Source organism: Photinus pyralis, unplaced genomic scaffold (assembly GCF_008802855.1).
Source record: "Photinus pyralis isolate 1611_PpyrPB1 unplaced genomic scaffold, Ppyr1.3 Ppyr1.4_LG3a, whole genome shotgun sequence".
NCBI lineage: Eukaryota > Metazoa > Arthropoda > Insecta > Coleoptera > Lampyridae > Photinus > Photinus pyralis.
This window is the reverse complement of record NW_022170509.1, coordinates 19,793,723-19,817,629: the sequence shown is the minus strand read 5'-3', so window position 1 is coordinate 19,817,629 and position 23,907 is coordinate 19,793,723. Positions and strand designations below refer to the sequence as shown.

The 23,907-nt window shown below is 35.5% G+C and overlaps 3 protein-coding genes across 5 annotated transcripts in view; 1 reads left to right on the top strand and 2 right to left on the bottom strand.

Moving 5' to 3' along the window:
* Positions 1 to 362: 362 nt before the first annotated feature.
* On the bottom strand, positions 363 to 9,893 carry LOC116165395 (monocarboxylate transporter 13). 3 transcript variants are annotated; one of them, XM_031479815.1, is made up of 5 exons: positions 9,606 to 9,893; positions 3,640 to 3,876; positions 3,462 to 3,588; positions 2,165 to 2,344; positions 363 to 2,108 (listed from the first exon to the last, which is right to left on the bottom strand). In XM_031479815.1, the coding sequence occupies exons 2-5, from the start codon at positions 3,839 to 3,841 to the stop codon at positions 827 to 829; spliced, it is 1,791 nt and encodes a 596-aa protein (XP_031335675.1). In that variant the 5' UTR covers positions 3,842 to 3,876; positions 9,606 to 9,893; the 3' UTR covers positions 363 to 826. The 3 variants fall into 3 exon arrangements, with proteins under 3 accessions (XP_031335675.1, XP_031335673.1, XP_031335674.1); XM_031479813.1 differs by lacking the exon at positions 9,606 to 9,893 and adding an exon at positions 4,832 to 5,392; XM_031479814.1 differs by lacking the exon at positions 9,606 to 9,893 and adding an exon at positions 3,987 to 4,187.
* A 72-nt stretch (positions 9,894 to 9,965) lies between these two features.
* LOC116165403 (Werner Syndrome-like exonuclease) lies at positions 9,966 to 11,100 on the top strand. Its single transcript, XM_031479826.1, has 6 exons — positions 9,966 to 10,120; positions 10,177 to 10,283; positions 10,330 to 10,551; positions 10,601 to 10,742; positions 10,792 to 10,893; positions 10,941 to 11,100. The coding sequence occupies exons 1-6, from the start codon at positions 10,070 to 10,072 to the stop codon at positions 11,007 to 11,009; spliced, it is 693 nt and encodes a 230-aa protein (XP_031335686.1). The 5' UTR covers positions 9,966 to 10,069; the 3' UTR covers positions 11,010 to 11,100.
* A 1,371-nt stretch (positions 11,101 to 12,471) lies between these two features.
* The window catches only part of LOC116165393 (DE-cadherin), a 30,051-nt gene continuing 18,615 nt past the window's right edge, over positions 12,472 to 23,907 (bottom strand). The window contains exons 14-15 of the mRNA XM_031479812.1: positions 14,919 to 15,189; positions 12,472 to 13,868 (exon numbers count right to left, since the gene is read on the bottom strand). Of these exons, the coding sequence (XP_031335672.1) occupies positions 13,735 to 13,868; positions 14,919 to 15,189 (405 nt within the window). The 3' untranslated portion in view covers positions 12,472 to 13,734. The remainder of the gene's footprint in view (positions 13,869 to 14,918; positions 15,190 to 23,907) is intronic.

Sequence of the window (23,907 nt, the reverse complement as noted above, 5' to 3'; positions counted from 1 at the left end):
CAGCAAGTCCTATATTTGATCAGGACAATGCGGTAGATTCCTCCTAGGATAGGCACTCTCTCTGGTAATTCTCCTTGGAAAACTCGACCCAATAAATTCGCCCCGCTTTCATGGGAAATTCACCGCTATACACTCACAAAAATTGCTTTTGAGGTACTTCCCTCGACCCAACTTTAAAACGTATTGTGCTATTTGTTTGTGGCATAAGTACACATTCTATGCTCTTAGGGCTTTAACTACAAGGATACATGCTTGTGTAATTAGCCGCTGAGCACTACAAAAGAACACAAATCGATATAACTAAATATGATTATGTTCATATCCCTACATGAACATCAAGGAAGCACAGGCAAATTAAAATAAAAGGCAAGGTATGTCTCTTTAATATTAAAACAGGCACTGTCGAGATGAATAATGTCTATGAATGAATACAACAGACATATAAAAGATTGTAATACATAAAAAAGGTGTGTATAATTACGTTATACAGTTTAAAGTCTTTTAGATACAAAGTAGCTTAAATATTAGAAAATCTAAATAAACAATGAGTTTTCTAATTGATCTTCTTATTGAGAGCTATTCATAGCTTGAATATGAATGTTAGAGAAATAATTGTTCCAGACCTACAAAACCAATCCCTGTGCGGCAAGCCATCTCTGATTTTTTTGAATTAGTCATTTAGCAAGAAGATATTTTTACACAAATTATGAAAATGAATTCTGCAAATAAAAAGTAGGTAACTGAATACAGAGGAAGACTTTCTCAACAAAAAGGTAGTGGTATATGTCAATGTCGTTATAAAAAATTAATGCTTCCTTAAAACCCATTACGTCGATTCAACTACCACATCCTGTTCTACATGACGCTTACTTTTGTTTATGAAAGGAACAAGCAGCCAAGTGGATGCTCCTATCACTAGAACAATACCTAACCATGTAAAAATTGGCACATACGTACTAATTGACTGATACCACAACCCTATTATAGGTGGCCCTGCTAATTGTAGCAATCCATTCACGAATAGGGATATTCCGTACGACGATTGAAGACGCTCGGTTCCCAACAAGTCGGCCATAATCACGGCAGTTACTCCAACATACACTCCCGAAGACAAACCGAAAAGTCCACAAAATACTCCCAGTACGGTGAAGGTCTCCGCTTGCGGTAGTACGGACAATGCAAGTCCCGATAAAAATAATCCACTGATGAAGTACCATTTTTTTGGCATTAGATCTAAATCTGATAAGGCGGATCCTCCAATACGGCCGACCAGGTCCAAGGCAGAGACGATGGAGAGTAAAAGGGCTCCTTGGGTTTTATTAAATCCAAGGGTTTGTGCATATGAAGGTAATAAAATGATGAAATTAGTGTTGCTAATAGCACTTGTCGAGTTCGAAATTAGAATTACGAGGTATAAAGGGTCAGTTAAAATTGAAATATCGAAAAATGTATTTTGCTTTGTAACGAGTTCCTGTTCCTCTTGCTTTTGGACGCAACTCGCCGCTTTTAAACTGAAGGTGCTAGCAAACGTTTCCGGTTGTAATGTGAGGGTACTTCCATGAAATGGTGTGGACACGTACTGAAACGAACTTGTGGACGGACTTCTTCGAGGTACACTCCGCTGCTTACTTCTTTTAGAGATAGGGAATCTACTTTGCGAATAAATAGCCATAGCCCTATTTGCCTCGGGCACGGCATGCAAAGGAAGAGAATCCGATTGGTGTCCGCTACTTCCGAATTTTAGTTCATTGCGTATCGCGTGCGCAGTGATTTTACGTTCTCGTCCGCCGCCGTAACTTCTATAGTTTGGAACCGCTGCACTAGATGCGCTCCTTATAAAGCCGTTATGCACCTCGGGTGTATTTTCTAAAAATGCCTCTTTTTCGTGGAGATGATACATGGATGAGCTATTGTCTTCCACACTGATCATAAATTTCGGTTTAATTTCTATAATCGCCTCATCCTCCTCTTCTTCCTCTTCTTCTTTAATTTCATCACTAGGGGTAGCATTCTTCGAAACTTTCAACATATGTTGCGAAACAGGCTGGTATAGCAGAGCTGCTACCCACACATTGAGAGTAATACCCCCCATTATGAGCACAGCTCCTCTGAAAATGATCTTAATCAGTACCTCCCCTGCCGCATCGGCAGGTGATGTATTCACCTGTGACCATAACACTCAAGAAGAAACCGAAGCAGAGGTGGCAAAATTATTGAACCAATTGCAGAACCCGAAATGCAAATGCCATTAGCAACACCTCGAAGTTTTACAAAATAACTCGTTACGATGTATACTGTCGGCGGAAAGGCCAACCCTGCTCCTATTCCCACCAGAATTCCATAACTGCAATAAATTCAAATATTAGATCACCATTTTTATTCTTATTAGTACAGATGCGCGCTGCTGTGCCTGAAGTGAAAGGCAATATCTCCATTGAATAAGGGTCTCTTAACCTGGCCCCATGTGGTCTGAACAGTCTGCCACTTTCAGTGGGTATTTTAATAGTTTTCATATTTTGTAGTGAAAGTACTAAAAGTTCAGTTCATCGACAACGTTGTCAAAATATCTGCGTCATTGTAATTAATTCTTAATTAAATAGGTACCTACTTATTTTGTACTTGTTTATTTAATAACTAACAACACCTCCATTAGGAATGCGTTGATTGGAGCCACCTTTGATCTTTCAAAGAACGGGAAGAATTTTGAGTTGTATTCTAAGCAAACAATCGTCATGTATCATTTTTCTCTGTTTGGCTACCAAACGTATAGATAACAAAAAAGACATCTTGAAAAGTATAATAGCTAAGGATGAATTGAAACTGGAAATTTAAGCCAGAAAATAAGGTCCTCAAGCTCAGTAACTGCAAAAGTTATGAAAACACCATTCTTTATTGCATTCTTTCACCTGAACCACCATTGAAGACACTTTTACAACTTTAAGAAGTGCAGCATCTCATACCTTACCGAAAAATTGCCAAAACTCTTGAGGAGCTATTTGGAACCATAATCGGAACTCAAAATTCATATATAAAAATCTTTCTATTATAAGAGCCAATAAATTTATTGGGTAGATAAGTATCTTGCCAACTATTGCATCAATATGGGATTTATCCAGATAGTAAAGTGATTGGGATAATCTTACTAAAAATCTGCATTACATGGATTTTAAGACAAAAAAAGATGAAAATTTATATTTGGTTTGCATTTTGTGATAATGAAAAATTCTAAAGGTCAATCGTTCTAAATGTAATGCTTAATTGTTTTCATTTATGTACTGCTGGAATACAAGAAGACCACTGAAAATGACCAATAACAATTAACAGTGCGTTTAAAACAGTGAAGTACCAATTCAGTTAGAAAACTGAGATATCAAAACATCCCAAAGTTGCCTAGAACATAGTGATAAATGTGTGTGGGGGGTCATTACTATTTAGAATGATTTTACAAAATAGACACTTACCTAAAATATAGGTATGTAACTGATTCAGCAAAATAACTTAATATCATTCCAAGCGCAGCCGAGGTGCCACCCATGATTGTGACGGTACGATACGAATATTTCAAGGAAAGTATGCTGGACAATGGTCCTAGAAAAAAATGATCTCCGAGCTACTGTAAAAAGAGATTTGGTTGCCTACCCAAAGAACTGTACAGAAAGTAACAAAGTGCTGGAATCCATGCTGCCGAGATGGGTGATGCGTTGAACACCTCCAAAAATTCAACAAAAAGTACGCCAAATGATTTAACTGTGCCCGGTACCAAGAGATTAACTAGAGTTGCTCCAAACAAAACAATCCAACCCCATCTTCCATCTGGCGGTACTAGTTCATACTCCTCCATTGCTTGCGCATTCTTTCCTCGTTTTATATTGGTATCTAAAATCAAATTTATTAGCGGAAGATGAAGGTCAAAGACACGTCGGATTTTTATGTTTGTCGTATTTTGTGCAAACAACAGCAAAAGTATATGTATGGGCGAAACTCACTTGTTGAATTCTATGGTTGTAAACACAAATTTGGGTGCGATTATGAAATAAATTGCGAACGTCCGTAACCATCGTGACATATACAACTCAGATTGAAATACTAAAAATCAAAAGTAGTGTGGCAGGGTCAAATGGTTACATTGCACACGCGTCCGTCTACCTATACGTATTGTTATGCGATCTAATCAATATACAAACATTTCACGGTGGCGCCCTTGTTCATGCTAGAAACCAAAGAGCGCTGTCTCTAGAATGGTGGTATTCAAAAGTTAGACCGTCGCGTCGTTTGCTCTGCATTTACAACTTTACAAAAGAGACAGTTCTTTATAAACTACTACTAAAAATAATGCGTACAACCAAAGAGTTTGCTTACTCTAGATCCTGTACAAGTTCCACACTAAATTCGGATTTGTTGAAAGATTCTCATGATCAGAATTTTGTAAACGAGTGTACCACAGAGTAAAAATGTGTTCTACAAAAACAAAAATGCATAAGCAAAAACCGATGGAAAACTTTCTTCTTCGTGTGTAATTGCTTGCCGAGAAAAGAAGAAGAAACCTTTAAGGACGATAACTGAATCTACTTTGGTAACATTATATCCACAGTTTGGTTTTGGTCCCTTCAACATAGGGCCAAAAATTGCATCCAAAAGGAGAAGCATTGTAACAGACATACAAACGCAAAACAAAACGTTTTGGGACAGTGTTCCAGAAATGAAAACAAGTGAAACAGAACCTATCCTTGACGAAAATTTGTGTAAAGAGGTACTTTCGCAATGGCGCCCTTTTTTACAACTTGGGCGCGTGTTCGTTATTTATAGCTACTGAAATATTACGTTAATTTACCTTTTTTGGGCATTTCCTTGTCCGCCACTTTTTCATCGCAATCTTCAATTTGTTTTCGCACAAGCATAGGCATACTACTGTCCAGATTAGTACAACTTTTTTCACCCATAGTTGTAGAAATCGAACAATTAAACTACATAGTTCTACCACTGTCACGGTGCGTGCTACTCATAACGCAAGATTGTAATTTTTCCATTGTGTTGAATATCACAGAAAATTTAATTTGCGTAAAATTGAAAATAGTTCGTCATTCTCGATACTCAGATATTCGCAATAACGAAAATTACACATCTTATCAATGTTGTAAAAATTATAATTGCACTACGTCACTTTGTTTATCGTTAAATTCACAAACATTCAGGAAGCCGACCGTATCAACTTAACGTGAAATAACAAAGAGAGGTTGAATTCACAGTATACATTAGTCATGCCAACTAGCATACTTGACACAGATTTACAAAAAACCCATCGAACCCAATTACTCTGGTTATTCATTAAGGTCAGGCGCCCTACACAGCTACCGTTGCTTTATCTTATCAAACTAGACCGCGCGTCATTTTTTGTGCGCCACCACAAAGTTTTTTTTATGTACAATTATAGATCAAAATTGTACGTCTGCCAATTATCGTTGCTAAAATGACCTCTTATCATTATACAGTTTGCCAGATGTTTCATTTAGCACACGTGTACTGGATGGGCCCTCGCGATGAAGGACCTTTAACTTATGCCACATATTCTAGAAATGACAAGCTTGGGCCCGGGCCAAAAAACACGATTTTGATGTTTCTTTTTTCCCCTATTTTCCAGAGCTGGAATTAGCCAATTTGAAACTGAAATTGTTTCCAGACCAAGATGTATTAGCGACGCTCCAACCATGGGCGATTGTCCACTTCGCCAGCACTGCCCATATCATACCTATCATTGGAAATTCCCAAAAAAAGTCATAACTGGTAATTGTTTAATTCATTATTATCAATTTTTTATTATAAAATAGTAAAAGACATTGAAACGTGGAAATTCTGATCAGCAACGCTCAATAAATTAATTGGCAGTTTGTGTGGGGTTTGTCCTTCCGGTGGAAAAGTCTTGGAACCATACCGAACACAGCATTTACACGACCCTACACATGCGTATTCCCCATGGTTAATCTCTCAAATATCTGTTTATCGAGGGACACTGATGGGTGGATAAAGCAATGTGGCAATACTACTGGGCGGTAAATTTACTGAAAGGAAAGGAATTTGTCAACCGCGCTACATTCGTCAAAAGGGATAAAATAGGTAGGTACCCCATATTTGCCGGCCACTATTGCAGCATACATATGGTAATATCAAAGATACAAAATACACATTACTACTTCATTGTCTAAGTTCAAATTATTTAAAAAACGTAACTGAAATAAATTACGATAAAGAGCAGATCTTTCTCAATATTGAATGGAGCCTTGCAAGTGAAATTAATTTTTGATATGCTTATCACTATTTATATGTTTAGCTCCATGATAAAGACACAAAAAAAGCTAATAACCCGAATCACCATCAACAAACTGAATGTTGTTGATAATCGTATATTAATTATAACAGGGTTATATCATTTGTCAAGACTTAACCATCACACAGGGCGGTGCAAAATCTTTTCCAATTTGGATCCAAATCTCCGTTTCTATTTTATTATTTTTATTTAAGTACCTATTATTATATTATCTTCCCAAGATATTTTTCGACCTGTGTTCCTGTGAACAATGCGTTACACAAGCAGACACGTAAATGAACATATAAGCTCAGTTGAAGTTTTAGAAGAATCCAATATGTGGGCTTAACATAGTAATTTAATTCGGCTAAAACATTTTGGAGTGGGCTAAATACAATTCGTAAATTGCACACAACCCTTGGGGAGATATATTTGTTTGCAAAAGTCTAAATAAAAATGTTACCTGTGACAATTACACTTGTAAAAATGTAACAGATTAGGTACAGTTTTCGATATATTGATTTTAACTGACCTCGTAATTCTAACTTCGAACACGACAAGTGTTATTAGCAACACTAATTTTATCATTTTATTATCTTCGTATGCGCACCCGCTTGGATTTAACAAAACCTATTATAGCTATTATATTATTATATCATGGAACGAAGGAATAAGGAAAGCCTTGGATGAGGATATGATCCTGGATAGAAGCGCTTGGAGAAAGGGATTGAGTAGGCAGCATCTGGTTGTATAGCGATATTATTACATTTATTGTACATATCCAGCTCAATAAATATATATATATATAATTATTATATCATAATTTCTTAACTTGCTCTCAAAGTTTTTTGGAGCTTTCCTCGTGTCCTAATAGAAAGTGACCAAAAAATTAATATTTCTAAAAGATTATAGCCTGCAGAGCTAGAGTGAGAAAAATTGCGCTACTTTGATCATAATAAAATTGCAGTAAAAAAAACTACCAAAAATATGGCAAAAGCTACGGCCTAGGAGGTGGAGAAACTACCAAAGAAATATAACAAAACCATATAGCGATATATCGATAACTATTGATGATGTAACGATAAAAATCTATATCCAATCGATAGACACATTCATAAGCATGCATATACTTTTAAATGATTGCATGCCAGAAGAGACAATGCTGTATGGGGTTGCTACTATTACTAATAAATGGTCAAAAAGTCTCGTTTGTTCATTTCGAATGCTTTTACACTGAAAAAGGGCGTTTGGTACAATGGTGATTTCAAGTGGACTTAATGCAATTAATAAGAGCCTTCATGTTGTAAATAAAATAATTTAGATATATTATAGTCGGCCTCCGGTGTTTCATTTACTGCCGTTAGTAGACCAAGTTGATTTGCTTTTTCATTGTATTTTACTCTCGATTTTACTGTGAACTTCCAACCAAGTCTAAATACTTATTGTAAATGAATTGGAGTTCAAGTACAATTACTAGCTGCTGATTGGCAATTTCTAAATTGAAGAAAATTTTATTAAAAAAATACTTTGCAAATATTAATTAAAAGACTGGATGATCGACCAAATCATTAGGCAATTCTTTCCTGTGCAGCATTTCTTTGCAAACTTGGTCAGTGGCGTATTTACGGGGGGGGGGGGATGAAGGGGATATATCCCCCCCAGAAGAATTGAGTTATCATCATAGCTATTAGGTATTTAGGTAATACTCCGCTATCCGCTCCGCCCACTTTAAAATAAAGGCAATAATATATAGGTATATATAGAGAACAATTTTGGTTTTGGTTAAAGTCTAAAGTCACTAAGATCTAAATATTCTGTAGTATTCAATATTCACTATTCAGTGAGTGATCAGTGTTGGCAGTCAACGATTTGGCTATTCGGCATCGATCGGCAATTCGCTACATTGATGCCCAAAATAACAAATAGGTATCAGGTACTTAGTACTGCTACTGAGGTGAGGTACCTGCGTCCTGCCTTTCACGAAATGACGAAAATAAGAATTTTAAATACAGGAATTTTTTTTGCCCATAACTTTTGATGGAGACGTCTAATCGAAAAAGTACGAATCGTTTTGGATTCTACGCACCCAAATTAATAAGAAAAAGTTTTTTCCCGAGAAATTTTGGTGCAGTCGATTTTTGGTAAAAAAGGAAGGTAATAACTGCCTTTTTTTTTGCCCAGAAAAAAAAATTGTCTCAGATCGACCGGAAAAAAATATTTTCTTATAGAATGTGGCCTGTAGAATCCATAATTCCAAACAGTTCCAAGATCGGACTACTAGATCAAAAGTTACAGCCCTTTGAATTTTTGTCGAAATTGGTTTTTTGCCCATAACTTTGGATTGAGACGTCTAATCGAAAAAGTACGAATCGTTTTGGATTCTACGCACCTAAATTAATCAGAAAAAGTTTTTTCCCGAGAAATTTTGGTGCAGTCGATTTTTGGTAAAAAAGGAAGGTAATAACTGCCTTTTTTTTGCCCAGAAAAAAAAATTGTCTCAGATCGACCGGAAAAAATATTTTCTTATAGAATGTGGCCTGTAGAATCCATAATTCCAAACAGTTCCAAGATCGGACTACTAGATCAAAAGTTACAGCCCTTTGAATTTTTTGTTGAAATTGGTTTTTTGCCCATAAATATACCTATTATTCGTTTTTGTTGAATAATTAAAGCAAAAGCAATAAAGGGGCCTGTCAGCAGTAAGAAATAAAATACCATTCTAATCTAATCTTTTTCGCCTGTGCAACCCAATTTCTTACCCCCCCCCCCCCACGAATTGTTTAACACCCCTCCCCCCCCCCCCCCCCCCAAATAAATTTCTACTATGCCACTGAACTTGGTATACATTTACTGAGAATGGGGGCCATTTTTAACCTAATTAATTACTAACATTGATGACTTAATTACACAGACCTGTCTTTCTATCAATTTCGAACCTCTTGGAATTATATCAAAAAATTTATGTCTAAGAAAATAAATACATCTCTCAATAAGCATAAGTGAATTAATGGATGCTTACTTAACTTATACAGCGGATAAACAAATATAGAAATTGTTTAACAAAGTGATACTACACAATGTACTAATGTTTGTTTGCATCTTGTGAATTCCAAGGATGCTATGGTCATTATCTCTACGGATTTATAAGCAAATTTAAACAGTTTCTTATCTTCCATGGCAGAATGTGTTCACTCAAGGTCCTTGTGGGACTTCTCCTATTGGATTCACTTTACCTGCAATTGCAAATCGAAATATGATCCTAATAAGTGCGAAAGAAATTGTAATTTATATTTTAAGTACGTACCAAGACTCTCGATCTGATAATGTAATGCCAAGACCTCGTTTTACATCCCAAAATCTTTTCTCCTTAATATGCTTTCTCATGAGTCGAGAACAACCTGCCTTCCGATCAGCTGGCCCAGAGCAATTAGTTCCATCTCACCCAATAGCCAGACTCAGCTTGCGACGATTCCATAAATGAAACTTTAAATTGAAATTGATTTCGGTATTTTAAGCTTGTAAGAGCAAGATGAATTATAAAAAACCATTGATTTTAATGATGACAAAAGTAAACAACTATATGAGGTTAATTTTACATTTTTATAGAATGTTTTTTTACCCAGTCACAATTATAACAATAAATTGTTATAATTAAACCTCTGGCAACACTGTAAGTTGAGTTACCGCCAAATCAACAAGTGACAGTTTGTCGGCACCCTTTGTTTACAATTCAACTTTATAACCTTTTCAATAGTTTTTTTTAATATCATGGAAAAAATGAAATTACGGTCCTCCGGACCACTCGAACCAAAAAAAATAGTACGTACAAGAACCCTAAGAAAGTTCTTTTTATAGTTTACGTCATAACATTTTAGAAAAAGGAAGTTGTCGATGTGAAAACCTTGCCTTTTTTGAAGTACAGAGGAAAAGTAGAGTATTACAACAATTCAATAGACTGTGCAATAAGCTGCGATAAATTACTGTAAACTTAATCGCCAAAAACATTTAATTTTGTTAAAATATTGTAGGCAACTTGCGAACAAGACGTCCGAAGATTTTGTACTTGGTTTTGACATGGAATGGCCGTTTAGTTTTCAAACTGGCAGTGGAAAAACGGCATTAATTCAAATTGCACCAAACTTAAATACATGCTACCTGTACCATGTCAGTACCTTAACAAAAATTCCCGTTGTGCTGTACGAGCTTTTATCACATAGTAAAGTGAAGATTGTCGGAGTTAATATCAAAAAGCATGTATTTCGAGTTTAAACCAGAGACATGTTGATTGTTGCCTTTCAGTGATATACATAAACTCTCGAGGGATTTTCCCGGAATCGACTCTCTGCGAATAGTAAACAACTGTATTGACTTGAGACCAATGGCGAGATCTGCCGAGCAAGCACTCTCTTCTTATAGTATGGAAAAGCTAGTCAATCATTTTGTAAGTTGTACATACTAAACGATCAAAATTAATTCTGACCATATCTCAGTTAAACATGCAAATTAACAAGAGCAAAAACGTTCGTAATAGTAAATGGGATGTGGTCCCCTTATCAAAGGAACAGATAGAATATGCCGCAACAGATGCATACGTAAGTCGGTATTCCCTAATCAGTGCTTTGGTCCATTTGTCTTTTAGGCTTCGCTGAAACTTTATTTGCATTTAAAGGATCTACAAGTGGATGTAAAGGACGAATTTATCAATTGATAATTCAAATTTTAATAATTTTTGATTTGTAAAAAAATTTTAATACACTTAAAATAATATATTTTTTAATAAATGTTTTACTTATGCTCTGTCTTTGTGTATCTCTAATGTATTTCTAACGGATGTCAACATGCTATTCTTCTTTGAATTTTATTGCATATACCGGTCAAACAAAGAATTTATTTGGAGGTACTTTTTTGCAGAGCGATATTGTGTTCTGGATCTCCTTTTAGTCTAGGCGATAAAGACATCTAACTGGACATTTTGAGGTGGAAAAGAAAAAAATGGTGGAATATGTTCCGTTAGGTGTCAGAAACAACATATTATAAATCCCACCCTCCAGACCCTGTGCTAAAGGCTCCAGCCACCCCACCATCCCCCAAAAACCGTGTTTTCGCTCTTTTTGGCTGATATCTCGCGATCTATGAGGTCTGTATGAAATATTTTTAGCTGAAAATATTTCTCGGGAAATTTTATGCAAGGTAGATACTCAGAAGTTAGCCTAGGTGTACCTCTTAGCCTAGGAAATTCATAAAAGAGGCGAAAATCATCTCTTAGCCTAGGAAATTCATAAAAGGAGGCGAAAATCATCAATCCCCTCGAGAGCAAAAGCAGAACAGAGATGCTCAATGAGACAAACCTTGCTTTTGTCATTCAAGCACATCTCTTTGAGAACTGATTTGTGCTCTTTTGGGGGCCATCAAAATGTACACATACAATACTTTTTAGTATTCAAATATTTTGTAATTAAATACTTTTATGGAAGCAGTATTTATAACTCAAATACTTTCGCAAATATTCGAATACTTTTAAGTTATTCAAATATTTGAGAGCCATTTAGAGATGGTTAGGCGCAGTTTCCATTATCACAAAAACAAATATAAAAATCCGATATAACTGAATACCGAGAGTGAAACTTTTTGACCCGATAGTCTATGTAACTTAAAAACAATAGGGACCTTTCTTATATCCTTAGGACCATGTGTACCAATTTTCAAAGCAATCGAACGTTTCCTAAACAAGTTATCATGCACACGGACAGAAACGGACCTGTTTCAAAATCGCTAGGATTAATTTCAGAATGTGTCATGTGCAAACCTTTGAAAGTATTCAAATACATTCTAAAGTATTTGAATACTTCTCAAAGTATCTGTATTTAGTACTTGCTTGTGCTGGGCGTATTTAGTATTCAAATACTTTTTGAAAGTATTCTGCCCAGCTCTGCCTGAAAGAGACTGTATGTATGTACATGTCAATTAAGTTTGTTGCTTGGAGCCTGTGAGGGTGATCTTGAAACAGACTGCAACCAAAGAACATTAATGCAATGAGACCTATTACTTGTCCAAAATTAAGTTATGAGCAGTCCCCTTATATTATACAATATTGCGATAAAGTTTTTGACTTTGTAACAAGATCAAAAAATGTTGCGACACCAGCACATCTGATAATGAAATTCACACAATCAATATTTAGCCTTTATTTAACAATCATACTGTAAGTCAATGTTTAATGGCAGTGAGCAAGATTTCATTAGACTTCATTTAAAAAACAGATACCTAAAATAGAAGGTCACTTCATCAGTATGATATTATATACGCTACTTAATATAAATCTAGATATTGTAAAAATACTTTCTATTTTCTTCTATAGATTCACATATTTCTTCAATATAAAGACATCACTGCGAATGCTGCAAATTGCCCGCCAAAATAAATTAAGGCAACAAAAAAAATTAACAAATGCACAGTTTGCTTATCAAAACCTTTTTTTAACATAAATAATGTTTAATACTTCTTAAAAAATGCTTACAAAGTAATTAACTACACCTGAAACTAAGAAATGGAATGAACGCAAAGCCTTACAATTAAAACTTAAAATATTCTCGCAGGAGATCATGTATATTATAAATATATTTATATATGGCTGCCATCACAATTTAACATTAAACAACGTAAGAACAAAATCAATCATATGCGATATAAGACATCAAATTACTCGCGCGATTCGTACGAAACAAAGAAAGAGGAATCATAACTAAATTTAAACTAGATTTTAATTTGCACACGGAAATAATTCCCATTCTATGCGAAAGGAACTTTGTGTTCAATTTTATACTCGCCTGCTCAGTTTCTTGCGTATATCCCATAATTACTAAGCCGAGTGTTGATAAAAAAAATATTTAAACCTATATATACACTACTTCTAATTACGATCATTTAGCTGCCGTTCAACCCAAGCTGTAAACATCTTTTCCGAGGTTAGACAACATAAAGTCCAAGAATTGTGAACATCTTCCAAACATGTAAAAATCACCGATCGACTAGAAGATTAACTCTCCATAAATTCTCGTTTTAAGTGTAGATTAATGGAAGATTTACCACTACTCCAAAATCGCCTAAAACATTGACACGAAGCGCAATTTACAGGTGACACTATCCTAATTTACTTCGAAAATAATGGTTATACAATATTGCGTAGGAATGTAAAATCGTTAATACATATTTAATTTTTAAATATCACAGTTTACACATTTTACAATTACTTAATCAGAATGAACGAAATATATTCGAAATGTTTAAGGCAATCTAGTTTAAATTTTGTCATGGCAAGTTAAAATTCAATACGGGGCGTTTTCCAAAGAATTTTCAACTCGACCAATTAACAACACTTTTAAACATGGAGTAAGACTTCTTTGGTCAAATATAATTTAAGTACTTTCGTAATATTAACACCATGATTCTTCTCCGCCATCCTGACTGTCCTCGTCGCTCGGATCTTCTCCGTACATGTCCGCCAACTTACGGAACCGTGGTCCGAAATTTGATAAGTAGTTAAATTTCAGATCACCTTCGTCGGTACCTAAAAGACACAATTATAAATACAACGACATCTAGGATTAGGATTAATGAAATTGTCTAAAAAGCAAGTTTTTCTTTCTAAATCAGTCCTCTGTAGTCAATTTGCATTTCATTACCATGTATATTCGTGGAGTGCGAAAACGGTATATTTCTATCCTTTTCAGTTTTGCAAATTTTATTCATTTATTGTTAAACAATATTAGAATGAAGCTGCACAAATACCTGTTCGTTTTACTCCATTTGTCTATAATGAGATCTTCTGTAAATTACTTGATTCTAAGGTAATTTAGTGGAGAAAATTCGCAATGTTTGCCAACATTTCCCAATACATTGTTAATTACACCTTATTATTATTTCCTGTTATTTGTTTTAATCAATTTTACTGGTCAAATTTGATTTATACATTTTTATAATTATTAGGTAAAAATATGTGCATTTATTTACTTATTTAAAAAAATATCTTTCCAAAAAAAGAAATAAAGAAACAAAAAAATTTTTGCCGCTTTTTTTGATACAGAGATTCATTTTGGTGGTGTCTAGCTAACTTGACACCAACTATACTTTTGAATTGATGCTGATTGAGACTTCTGAAGTATTTTGTAAGAATACTACTGATGCTACATAGGAATTGCGGTTTTGTGCTTTCTCCTTATGTAGAGCCACATGGCGGGTATGATTATTTCCAGAGACAAGGGGGGTTTATTTATTTAAAAAAACGTTGCCGAGAGTAAAAAAAATGGAAACTTTGTTACTGTTGTTAATATCGGGCGATCAAAAATGAGTGACTGTCGAGTCGCCTTTGAAAGTTGAAGTTAAGTACGATTTCCCATGTAAACAAAAATTCCAAAGGTGACTCGACGGTCACTCATTTTTGATCGCAATGTACAATACCTACAGAGGACGTTGCTATCACTCTTACAAATAACAAGCTAATTTTGTGTATTGTGAATGTTGGTCTTTTTTAATGTCTGCGTACGCAATAATTGTAATTGTGAAAGAAGCTTTACACTTGAGACATATAATGGGTTTATATTTGTGATAAGACTCTTACATGATGCTAGAGAAGACAACGATCCACTGCTATTTCCATCTCCTTCGTAAGCATAATAGCGAACATCATCATAAGGCATATGATCACGGTCACAGGAATCTTTCTTATCGGTAAGAAAACCGCTTATGTCGGGAACGTCCGCCTGCTTGTAGAGACTTTCTTGCACAGGAGCTTTATCCTCCAAATGCTCACGTCGCAGTACAGACATATCAAAACCAGTATCGTACTCGCCACCTCCCTCGTCTTCGTAATTGATAATAGTCTCACGAATGTCGTCAGAATCTTTTTCGTTCCAATTGTCCTGTTTCCGTCTGTGCACGACCACAGCGAGCAGCAATACTGCAAAAAGTCAAGGTGAGTTATAAATAACCACCAAAAAAGTATACATACTTAACAAGATAGCGACGCAAACCAAAATAGCCACTATAAAATTGGTATCAATACCAAACGACACAGCTTTAGCTGCCTTGAAATTACATTCGCGATGCGCATTTAATGATTCGGCCGGCATTCCTAAGTTGTACAGCTGCCCATTGAAGGTAAAGTTATGAATCCAACCAACAAAGCCTTTATTTGTTGGGGTATAATTCCATTGCAACTGTTTGCTTAACGCATCTAAATCGGACCTCACACCTCCCACTTGGAGTAAACCGTTCACATTTAGCAGTGCGTTTTCACCTGGCGGCTTGCCCAGTGCCACGCATGTGCTTTGATGGCAGTCATCTACTATTAATTGAATTTCCTGCGACAACACACGTTAGACGCGTCTTTGTAGAAAACAGTTAAACTTACAAATGGCTGTAGTAGGATACTAATGCTGTGACTTTGTCCAACTGTCAGCTGTTTTTTTGCAAACTTCATTGTTGTACCTGTTCCAAAATCGACTAATAAAACAGGATAACCATCTTGAAGTTCTAATGACATAAAATCTGCAACAACAGTAAAGATGATTAAATACAGTTCAACTTAAGTAATATTATTAATATTAACTATAATTTTAATATTGTTTAGTGATTATAGAATTTACTTTTAGGCCACACACAATATTTTCAACTAAATTATGATCCAAGAAAGCAACGAGAAATCTTTCCCCCAAACAAAATAAACCACGGCTCCGAGTGTCGGCATCCCGGAGTTTACATCGAAGTATTCTTTTTCTAAAAATAGCTACATTGGTAACTGATGGGGGTCCACAATTTTCATCATTTGAATTTAAAGTTTTTGCAAAGAATTGGGAATTTAATCATATCTTAACGTCACCTACAAATGCACAATCTAATGGAATGGCCGAAAAGAATGTCCAAACTGCTAAAAAAATGTTTAAAAAGATCATTGAAGATAATAAAGATTTACAAATGGCATTGTTGACATACCGAAATCAAAAAATTGACAATGACTATTCACCAGTTGAAATATTAATGTCTAGAAAATTAAGATCAATCTTACCTATCACGAATCAAAATCTTTTACCGAAAGTATCTACACAAAATCATAATAATAACTTTTTAAATGAGAGGCAAGTTACTAGTCAGCATTACTATGACAAAAGAGCTAAGAAATTACCAGAATTAGACATATAGTCCGGGCGAGAATTTTGAGATCTTAACTTCTAACGGCAAATCTTGAGACATTTTGGTGACAAGTGTTTTTAGGGTAATTGGACCCTGCTGAATCCGATTTTGCCTGTCACCACCTCGAATTCCGGCTGCTAAGGCCTCAAATCAAGATGGCGCCCAAAATGGATACTAAAACTCACTTTAAAATTTGTTGTTGTTGTAACCAAAGATATTATCATGATTTTTATGTAGTACATACGTTTCATTATTTATTACTATTGTATAAGAAAATATGTAGCCAAAAACAAATTAAGATGGTGGCAGGGGCGGACTGGCCCGGGGGGGCGGGTGGCGGTTGCCACCTGGCCTGTACGTCATAATGGCCCGTTGGAAATTTATAAGTATGTGCTGTATTTAGTTTCTTGCACTATTAATAAATTATTACACGTTTCTCTAATTGGGGTTGATATTAGGTTGTTAAAAAATTCTGTTTTAGTTGAAGTGTTTTACAATGAATTTATCATTTTTTGTCGTAGCATGAAAGTGCTGAAATACAATGATAGGCGACGCGCCTCGTTTGGATTGTATATTTTGTTACTTTTAATTATCAGCTGCAATTTAAAAAAAACCTGTATTGTAATTGATTTCCGAAAAAGGAGTACTTTAAAATGAAGCAAAAAATGTTTTTGTGGTGCACCGCAGAGCTACCCCCCCGCCACCTTCATTACTACACTAATACTTTAATGGCCCGTAACCTATGCAATTCCACCTGGCCCGCCCCTGACTAGAAACCAATTTCGAAAGAAAATTCAAAGGGCTGTAACTTTTGAACTAGTAGCCCAATTTTGGAACTGTTTGAAATTATGGATTCTACAGGCCACATTCTATAAGAAAATTTTTTTCCGGGTCGATCTGAGACAATTTTTTTTTTCGGGGCTCAAAAAAAGGCAGTGTATAACCTTCCTTTTTTACCAAAAATCGACTACACCAAAATTTCTCGGAAAAACACTTTTTCTTATTAATTTGGGTGCGTAGAATCCAAATCAATTCGTACTTTTTCGATCAGACTTCTCAATCAAAAGTTATAGACCAATTTCGAAAAAAAATTCAAAGGGCTGTAACTTTTGAACTAGTAGCCCAATCTTGGAACTGTTTGAAATTATGGATTCTACAGGCCACATTCTATAAAAAAAAATTTTTCCGGGTCGATCTGAGACAATTTTTTTTTCGGAGCTCAAAAAAAAGGCAGTATATAACGAAAAATAATGATTTTAATACTACCTGTATATCGCATACAAAGACTTAAACTAAGCGCCATCTTGTCCGCCATTTTTGAAAAAGTGTTAGTAAAGTTTTTGTATTTCTTTTTTACTTAAGCAGGCACTTTGTAAACAAATTATAATTCTTTTGCTCACTTAAGGTAGAATAAATCAAGAATACTACAAAACGCGGCATTTGGAACTCTATTTCAGCCGCCATCTTAAATTTTTTTGGCTTCAAAATTTTTCATAAACTAGTACTAAGTGGCAAAACGTATGTGCTACATAAAAATCATCATAATATTTTTGTTTTCAACAAGAATTAAAGTGAGTTTTAGTCGCCATTTTGATTTAAGGCCTTAGCAGCCAAAATCGGATTCAGCAGGGTCCAATTTCCCTAAAAACACTTGTCACCAAAATGTCTCAAGATTTGCCGTTAGAACCTTTATAATGCGCTTTACAGAATTTCTCGCCCGGACTAATAGGAATGCATGTAATGGTAAAAAAAAAACACTGTATGGACACCAGGCAGGGTAGTTAGTATACTTAGAAATAGGACATACAAAGTAAAGATGGAGAATGGCGCTATTTTGATAAGGAATAGAAAATTCGTTAAAATTAATTACAAACGCAATTGTCCATCATTTACTATGAGAAAGGAGGGAAGTGAGCAGGATGTAGTTAGGAATGATAGGAGACCATAGTATATATAGATATTGAGAACGAAAATAATAATGTAATAGAAAATAAGTCAGAGTTAGCTCCAGGGGGTATAGTTACTACAAGGGGAAGAATTGTTAAAGCGCCTGTGAAGCTAGATCTGTAAGAAAGGGGATGTTGGAGTAGCTTGTATAGGTTTAAGTTACTTAGAGTTAAGTTGGCAACAATGTTGAGATACACAATGTAAGTAGCTAAGCAAATTAAACAAGTCTTAAACAAAGTATTATTCTTTACCTAACAAATACCACATAAAGAAACACAATTCTAGTTAAAAGATGGTGTGTGATGCATCTTTTCACTCTCCGCTTTAATTCCGGAATACAGATCTTACCAACGCAAATATTCAGGTGTGCCTTCCAACTTACCTCTAACAATTGGCTCAGGTGATGTACTAAATGGACCCGCGTAAATGATGAGACCGTTGCCATGCTGAGGAAGAACTTCCAATCGTATTTCAGACTTGTTGCAAGCTTCAAATGGTGGATACAAGGCCCATCCGTTACCTGTAAAGGTGATACCATTGGAATAACACAATTCATCATCTATAGGTTGTATAGAATCTAAAGGTAAACAGTCGCAAATGGGTTCGACGATTGCGTTTATGCCAACAAACGATGTTTTATTAGTAAACACCACAGCTGCAGTGTCCTTGATATCCAGTCTATTGTTGCACGAGTTATGTTCTGGGCAAACGGACTCCTTCAAGCATTCATTGATGCTGATAAGAACGAATTGGGCCTTTAAAATATCTTCGAGCTCCACTTGATGCTCGTATGTTTTTGAATTCAAGCTCTCAGGTAAGTAATATGGCGATCCGTGTGCAGAGAATCGCACATCTATATATGAACTATTAGATGGCGTGGGTATCACTGTGAAGACGTCGACATTTTCCAATGTCTTGTTGAAAACCTTTGCAAAGTACGCTTGGAACAAATCCTTTCTACTGACCCCATTCTAAAAATTAGAATATCAACATCATTGCGTCAAGTTTAAATAATATATAAATTTACACTATCTTTCGCGATGAAGTCCTCTATCGTAATGCCCGATAAACGGATCGAACCTGACTTGCGTACAGCTTCCTCTGGTATCTCTTTAACAGTAACTTCCACGGACGCTTCGACTTCGTGCCTTGGGATAAGGGGTAGATGCTCTTCGGTAACAATGAAATTCAACATATACTTCCCAGCGGGCGTACCACTTTTCATGATGATCGTACCATTATCGTTATTAAGCGTAAAATGCTCATCTTCGAAAGACGCCCATTGAAAGTACTTATCGTTTAAATCCCAATCATCGAGATCGTCAACATAAACACGACCAATCGAAACATCGGGAGATTTTCCCTAAAATAAAACACAGTTTATCCATATCATCATCATTAACCATATTCAAATTTATTCAATAGTCATTATTGTTCTTGTCCAGCATTCACAGACAGAATGTTTCTCTTTCATTATAAGTGTGAAATGTGAGTAACAACTTACCTCATAATTGTAGACAAATATTTGACTTTCGCCAGGTTTCGCTTCATTATCGTTAACATCGCCAATGATAACCTTCATGAAACTAGTGGCGGTGGCGGGAGATGGACTGCCACTGTCGGTTACGGCGATAGGTACAAGATAAAATTTCTGCTCTTCTCTATCGAATGTTACGTCCGCATTTAGAATATCGTCATGTATGGAAAACTTTCTACGTATATCACTACTAGCTTCGTTCGCTATCGCGTAACTAAAAGGAGGACCGTTCTCTGGACTGTCATAGTCATCTGCCGTGAGTTGAATAATCGGTCCCGGTTTTTGATTTTCGTACCAAACAACTTCCGTCTTAAACAATGTGGGTTAGCCTTTTGTTACTTTAAAAAAATAAGTTTACTTACCACATTCAGAAATGGGGCGTTATCATTGATGTCCAAAAGAATGATATTGAACTCTGCAATACTTAATTGAGACCCCGGCGCGCCGCCATCGTCATGAGCGTAAACGTACGCTTGGTGCTTGGGGAAGCCATTCGGTTTATCTCGATCCAGCGCCTATAGAGGTAATGTTAGAACATATCTAAATGCGTAAAAATTTGGAAAAAAGTACTAATAAAGGCCACCTGAATACTAAGAAACGTTCATGTTTTCATATACTTATTATACAGTGTGTAAAGCGATGACGTGTACAAGAGGGAATTTTTTTTAAAAATATTGATTTATGAAAAAAATTTATTCTTCATATTTTTTACTTGCTTTGAAAGTACCAATAACGTTTCGATTGTTTGTGGTTTGATAGCAATACGCTATTTTGATTATAATGTGATATGATGTAATAACTTTCAATAAAAAAATTAATTTTATTATTTTTCCAGATTTCTATAAATAAATTTTAGATTATCGAAACGTTATTGGTACTTTCAAAGCAAGCAAAAAATATCATGAAGAATAAATTTTTTTTATAAATCAATATTTAAAAAAAAAATTCCCTCTTGTATACCCCATCGCTTTACACCCTGTATAATAATCCACCTTCAGGTACTTAATCCCGTTTTTAAAGATTAAACGAGCGCATGCTCTTTTGCTTTACTGGATCCAATTGCCTATTCAAGATTAATTATATGAGGCACCCTCCCGTCACTCCCTACAGTTTGAATTACAAAATGCTTTATTTAAACTAATGAAAATTTACCTACCTCTCCCAGTAGAGCATGCGCTCATTTAACCTTTAAGAACTCGTGGAATTAAGCACCTAAAGACGGACTACGTTAAATAAATTACATCTTTGAACGGGATGCTTCAAATAATTCAGATTGAATTCGGCCGACATTTTCATCTTGCAAGCGAAATTGAGTCTTCTATAAGTTTTCATTCTAAACAACTACTTTTAATTATATTTGTGTTATACCTGCTCAAATAAAGACAGCTTACTCTTGACTAATTTTTAGAATTCAGCAAAAAACACCCTGTATATTAATTGATTTGGCTCATTTTCTCAATATCTCACTTTGAGACTAAGCAACAATTCTCAGAAGATGAATACTTTTTTCAAATGACCACCAAAAGACTTACCTTTATAAGGGAAACGCAGCCAGCATTGTTAATACTCAAAAAGCTTTTTTGATTGTCCATTATTTTGTACACAATATTTTGGTCGGCGTTGCGATCTTTAATGTCAGGATCGTAAGCTCTCAAATTTAAGATGCATCCTTCGATGATTTTCTCTTCTTCAATGGTAATATTCTTGTTGTACTCCTCAAAAACGGGCAGTTCATCATTGACATTGCCAATATTAATGATAACCTTCGCCGAATCCATATAAATACCGTCACTCGCCTGAACTATCAATTTATATTGTTCTATCGTTTCAAAATCTAACTTGTTGTTAACTCTAATTCTACCAGTCGTATTTTCAATGGTGAATGCGTCGTTGATATTGCCGTCAATGATGCTATAAACAATAAGGGAAGCGGTATCTTTGTCTACCGCTTTGACTTCGATTACATCTTTTCCCTTGTCAGTTGTTTCGAGAATATTATCGGCAACGTACGTGCTATTTGTAAATTGAGGTTTATTATCGTTACGATCTTCGATGGTAATTCGAAATGCTTGACTTGCAGAGTTCGGCTCCAGTTTGTTTTTTAAAATTGCACTAGGAGAATTATCTTTGGCGACGACGAGAACGTTGTAAAAATCTTCCGCTTCCCGATCAAACATTTGTAAAGTCGTAATTTTACCAGTCTTTTCGTCAATTTTAAATAAGTCTTTGAAGTTTTGCAATTCGTAACTAACAATGTTATTCGCCGAGGTTCCGTCCTTATCGATTGCTCTAACCTAAAGTTTAACGTGTATTAAACGAATTGGACTTGTACGAGCTTCTTACCTGCATAACTTGAGCACCGGGCTGTTCATTTTCTAACACACTACCTGTAACGGAGTCTATAAACGTCGGGATTTCGTCGTTTACGTCTTCTATTTTAATTTCAAAGGTGACGGACGCCGCTTGTTCTTTATTTGTAACTCGAACGGTCAGCTGATATTCGGTGACCCTTTCGTAGTCCAAATTGCGCGCGAGAGAGATATACGCTTCTGTTTCACCTTCTTGGGTAAGCTTGAAAGTTTGGTCCTTATTTGTCTGGGTTGTTTTACCCTTAAGCAGTTCAAATTGTAAACTTGTTTGTTCAGTGTTTGACCTACAAAGAACAAGAGAAACGTACAAATCTTGATTTGGCACAAAGAATCAATTTTTTCTGGTGATCTCTACAAGTAAACGTTTGTTTGTAACTAATGGCAGTTACAGTGGGAATGGACGGTTTTACATTCTACACATATAAATGCATTACATATTGTAACGTAATTTACATCGTTTATTTATTTACAAATAAAAACAATTAATTTATAACAGTAATTATTATTTATTTATTTCCATTCCCAAAATCACTTCATTGACTATCTCTGCTACTAACACTTGCTGTGTACCTTTCGTGAATCCAATACGAATACAGACCGTCAGATCTCCCCGCACCTGAGCTTGTAGTCCGGGCGAGAATTTTGAGATCTTAACTTCTAACGGCAAATCTTGAGAACATTTTGGTGACAAGTGTTTTTAGGGTAATTGGACCCTGTTGAATTCGATTTTGCCTGTCACCACCTCGAATTCCGGCTGCTAAGGCCTCAAATCAAGATGGCGCCCAAAATGGCGACTAAAACTCACTTTAAAATTTGTTGTAGTAACCAAAGATATTATCATGATTTTTATCTAGTGCATACGTTTCACTATTTATTACTATCGTATAAAAAATAAAGATGGTGGTCAAAATGACGGTAGAAACTTGTGTTAACTAATTTCTTTAGTTGCAAAGAAAAAATTTGCATTTTCTACATGGGGTTGATCCAAATAGGTTAAAATGAGTTTTTCTTCTCACCATTATTAATAATAACAATTTGCGAAAAAATAAAACAAAATGATTCCCAAAATGCGGATATTTTTATGACTTTTGATGATATTTTAAAGCAATTATCGAAATCTTTTTGAGTGGGTTAGGGAGGTATTAATAATTATCTTATAAGATCCTTATAAAATTTTTTTTGTTTTACAAATAGAACGCCAAATATTGTTTATACATCGTTTGAAACGCACGCGTAATTTAGGACCTTCCATCACGGCTACGACGCAACGCGCGCAAAATTACCGATAGCGCGAATCTGCTGGCTACATGCTAGGTTCAATTATTAATATTATTATATACCAAGTTCGAAATATTTTGACTGTGGGTGTGCCGTGCCAAAAGCATGCCAAAGTTGGGTACATGGTGGTTGCAAGAAAGGGTGCAAAATGTGGCGGTGCTTTCTTTTTACGGACAAACACAACCACCTCAGGTACACGTACCCGCTTCTCCCTTCTCTCCTCTCTCACCTCATCAACCCTTTTGGATAGCTTATCTCACCCAAAATTCGCTAATTCTTAATAAAAT

What these genes read in the sequence shown, in the direction of transcription:
- LOC116165395 (XM_031479813.1), bottom strand. Translation starts at nt 4,940, where the DNA reads ATGGGTGAAAAAAGTTGTACTAATCTGGACAGTAGTATGCCTATGCTT. An exon ending in CAAGGAAATGCCCAAAAAAG is followed by an intron (nt 3,877 to 4,831) that starts GTAAATTAACGT and finishes ATTTGATTTTAG; the next exon opens with ATACCAATATAAAACGAGGA. An exon ending in CTTGAGTGTTATGGTCACAG is followed by an intron (nt 2,109 to 2,164) that starts GTGAATACATCA and finishes GATCATTTTCAG; the next exon opens with AGGAGCTGTGCTCATAATGG.
- LOC116165403 (XM_031479826.1), top strand. Translation starts at nt 10,070, where the DNA reads ATGGAAAAAATGAAATTACGGTCCTCCGGACCACTCGAACCAAAAAAA. An exon ending in CACTCGAACCAAAAAAAATA is followed by an intron (nt 10,121 to 10,176) that starts GTACGTACAAGA and finishes ATAACATTTTAG; the next exon opens with AAAAAGGAAGTTGTCGATGT. An exon ending in AAAAGCTAGTCAATCATTTT is followed by an intron (nt 10,743 to 10,791) that starts GTAAGTTGTACA and finishes ACCATATCTCAG; the next exon opens with TTAAACATGCAAATTAACAA.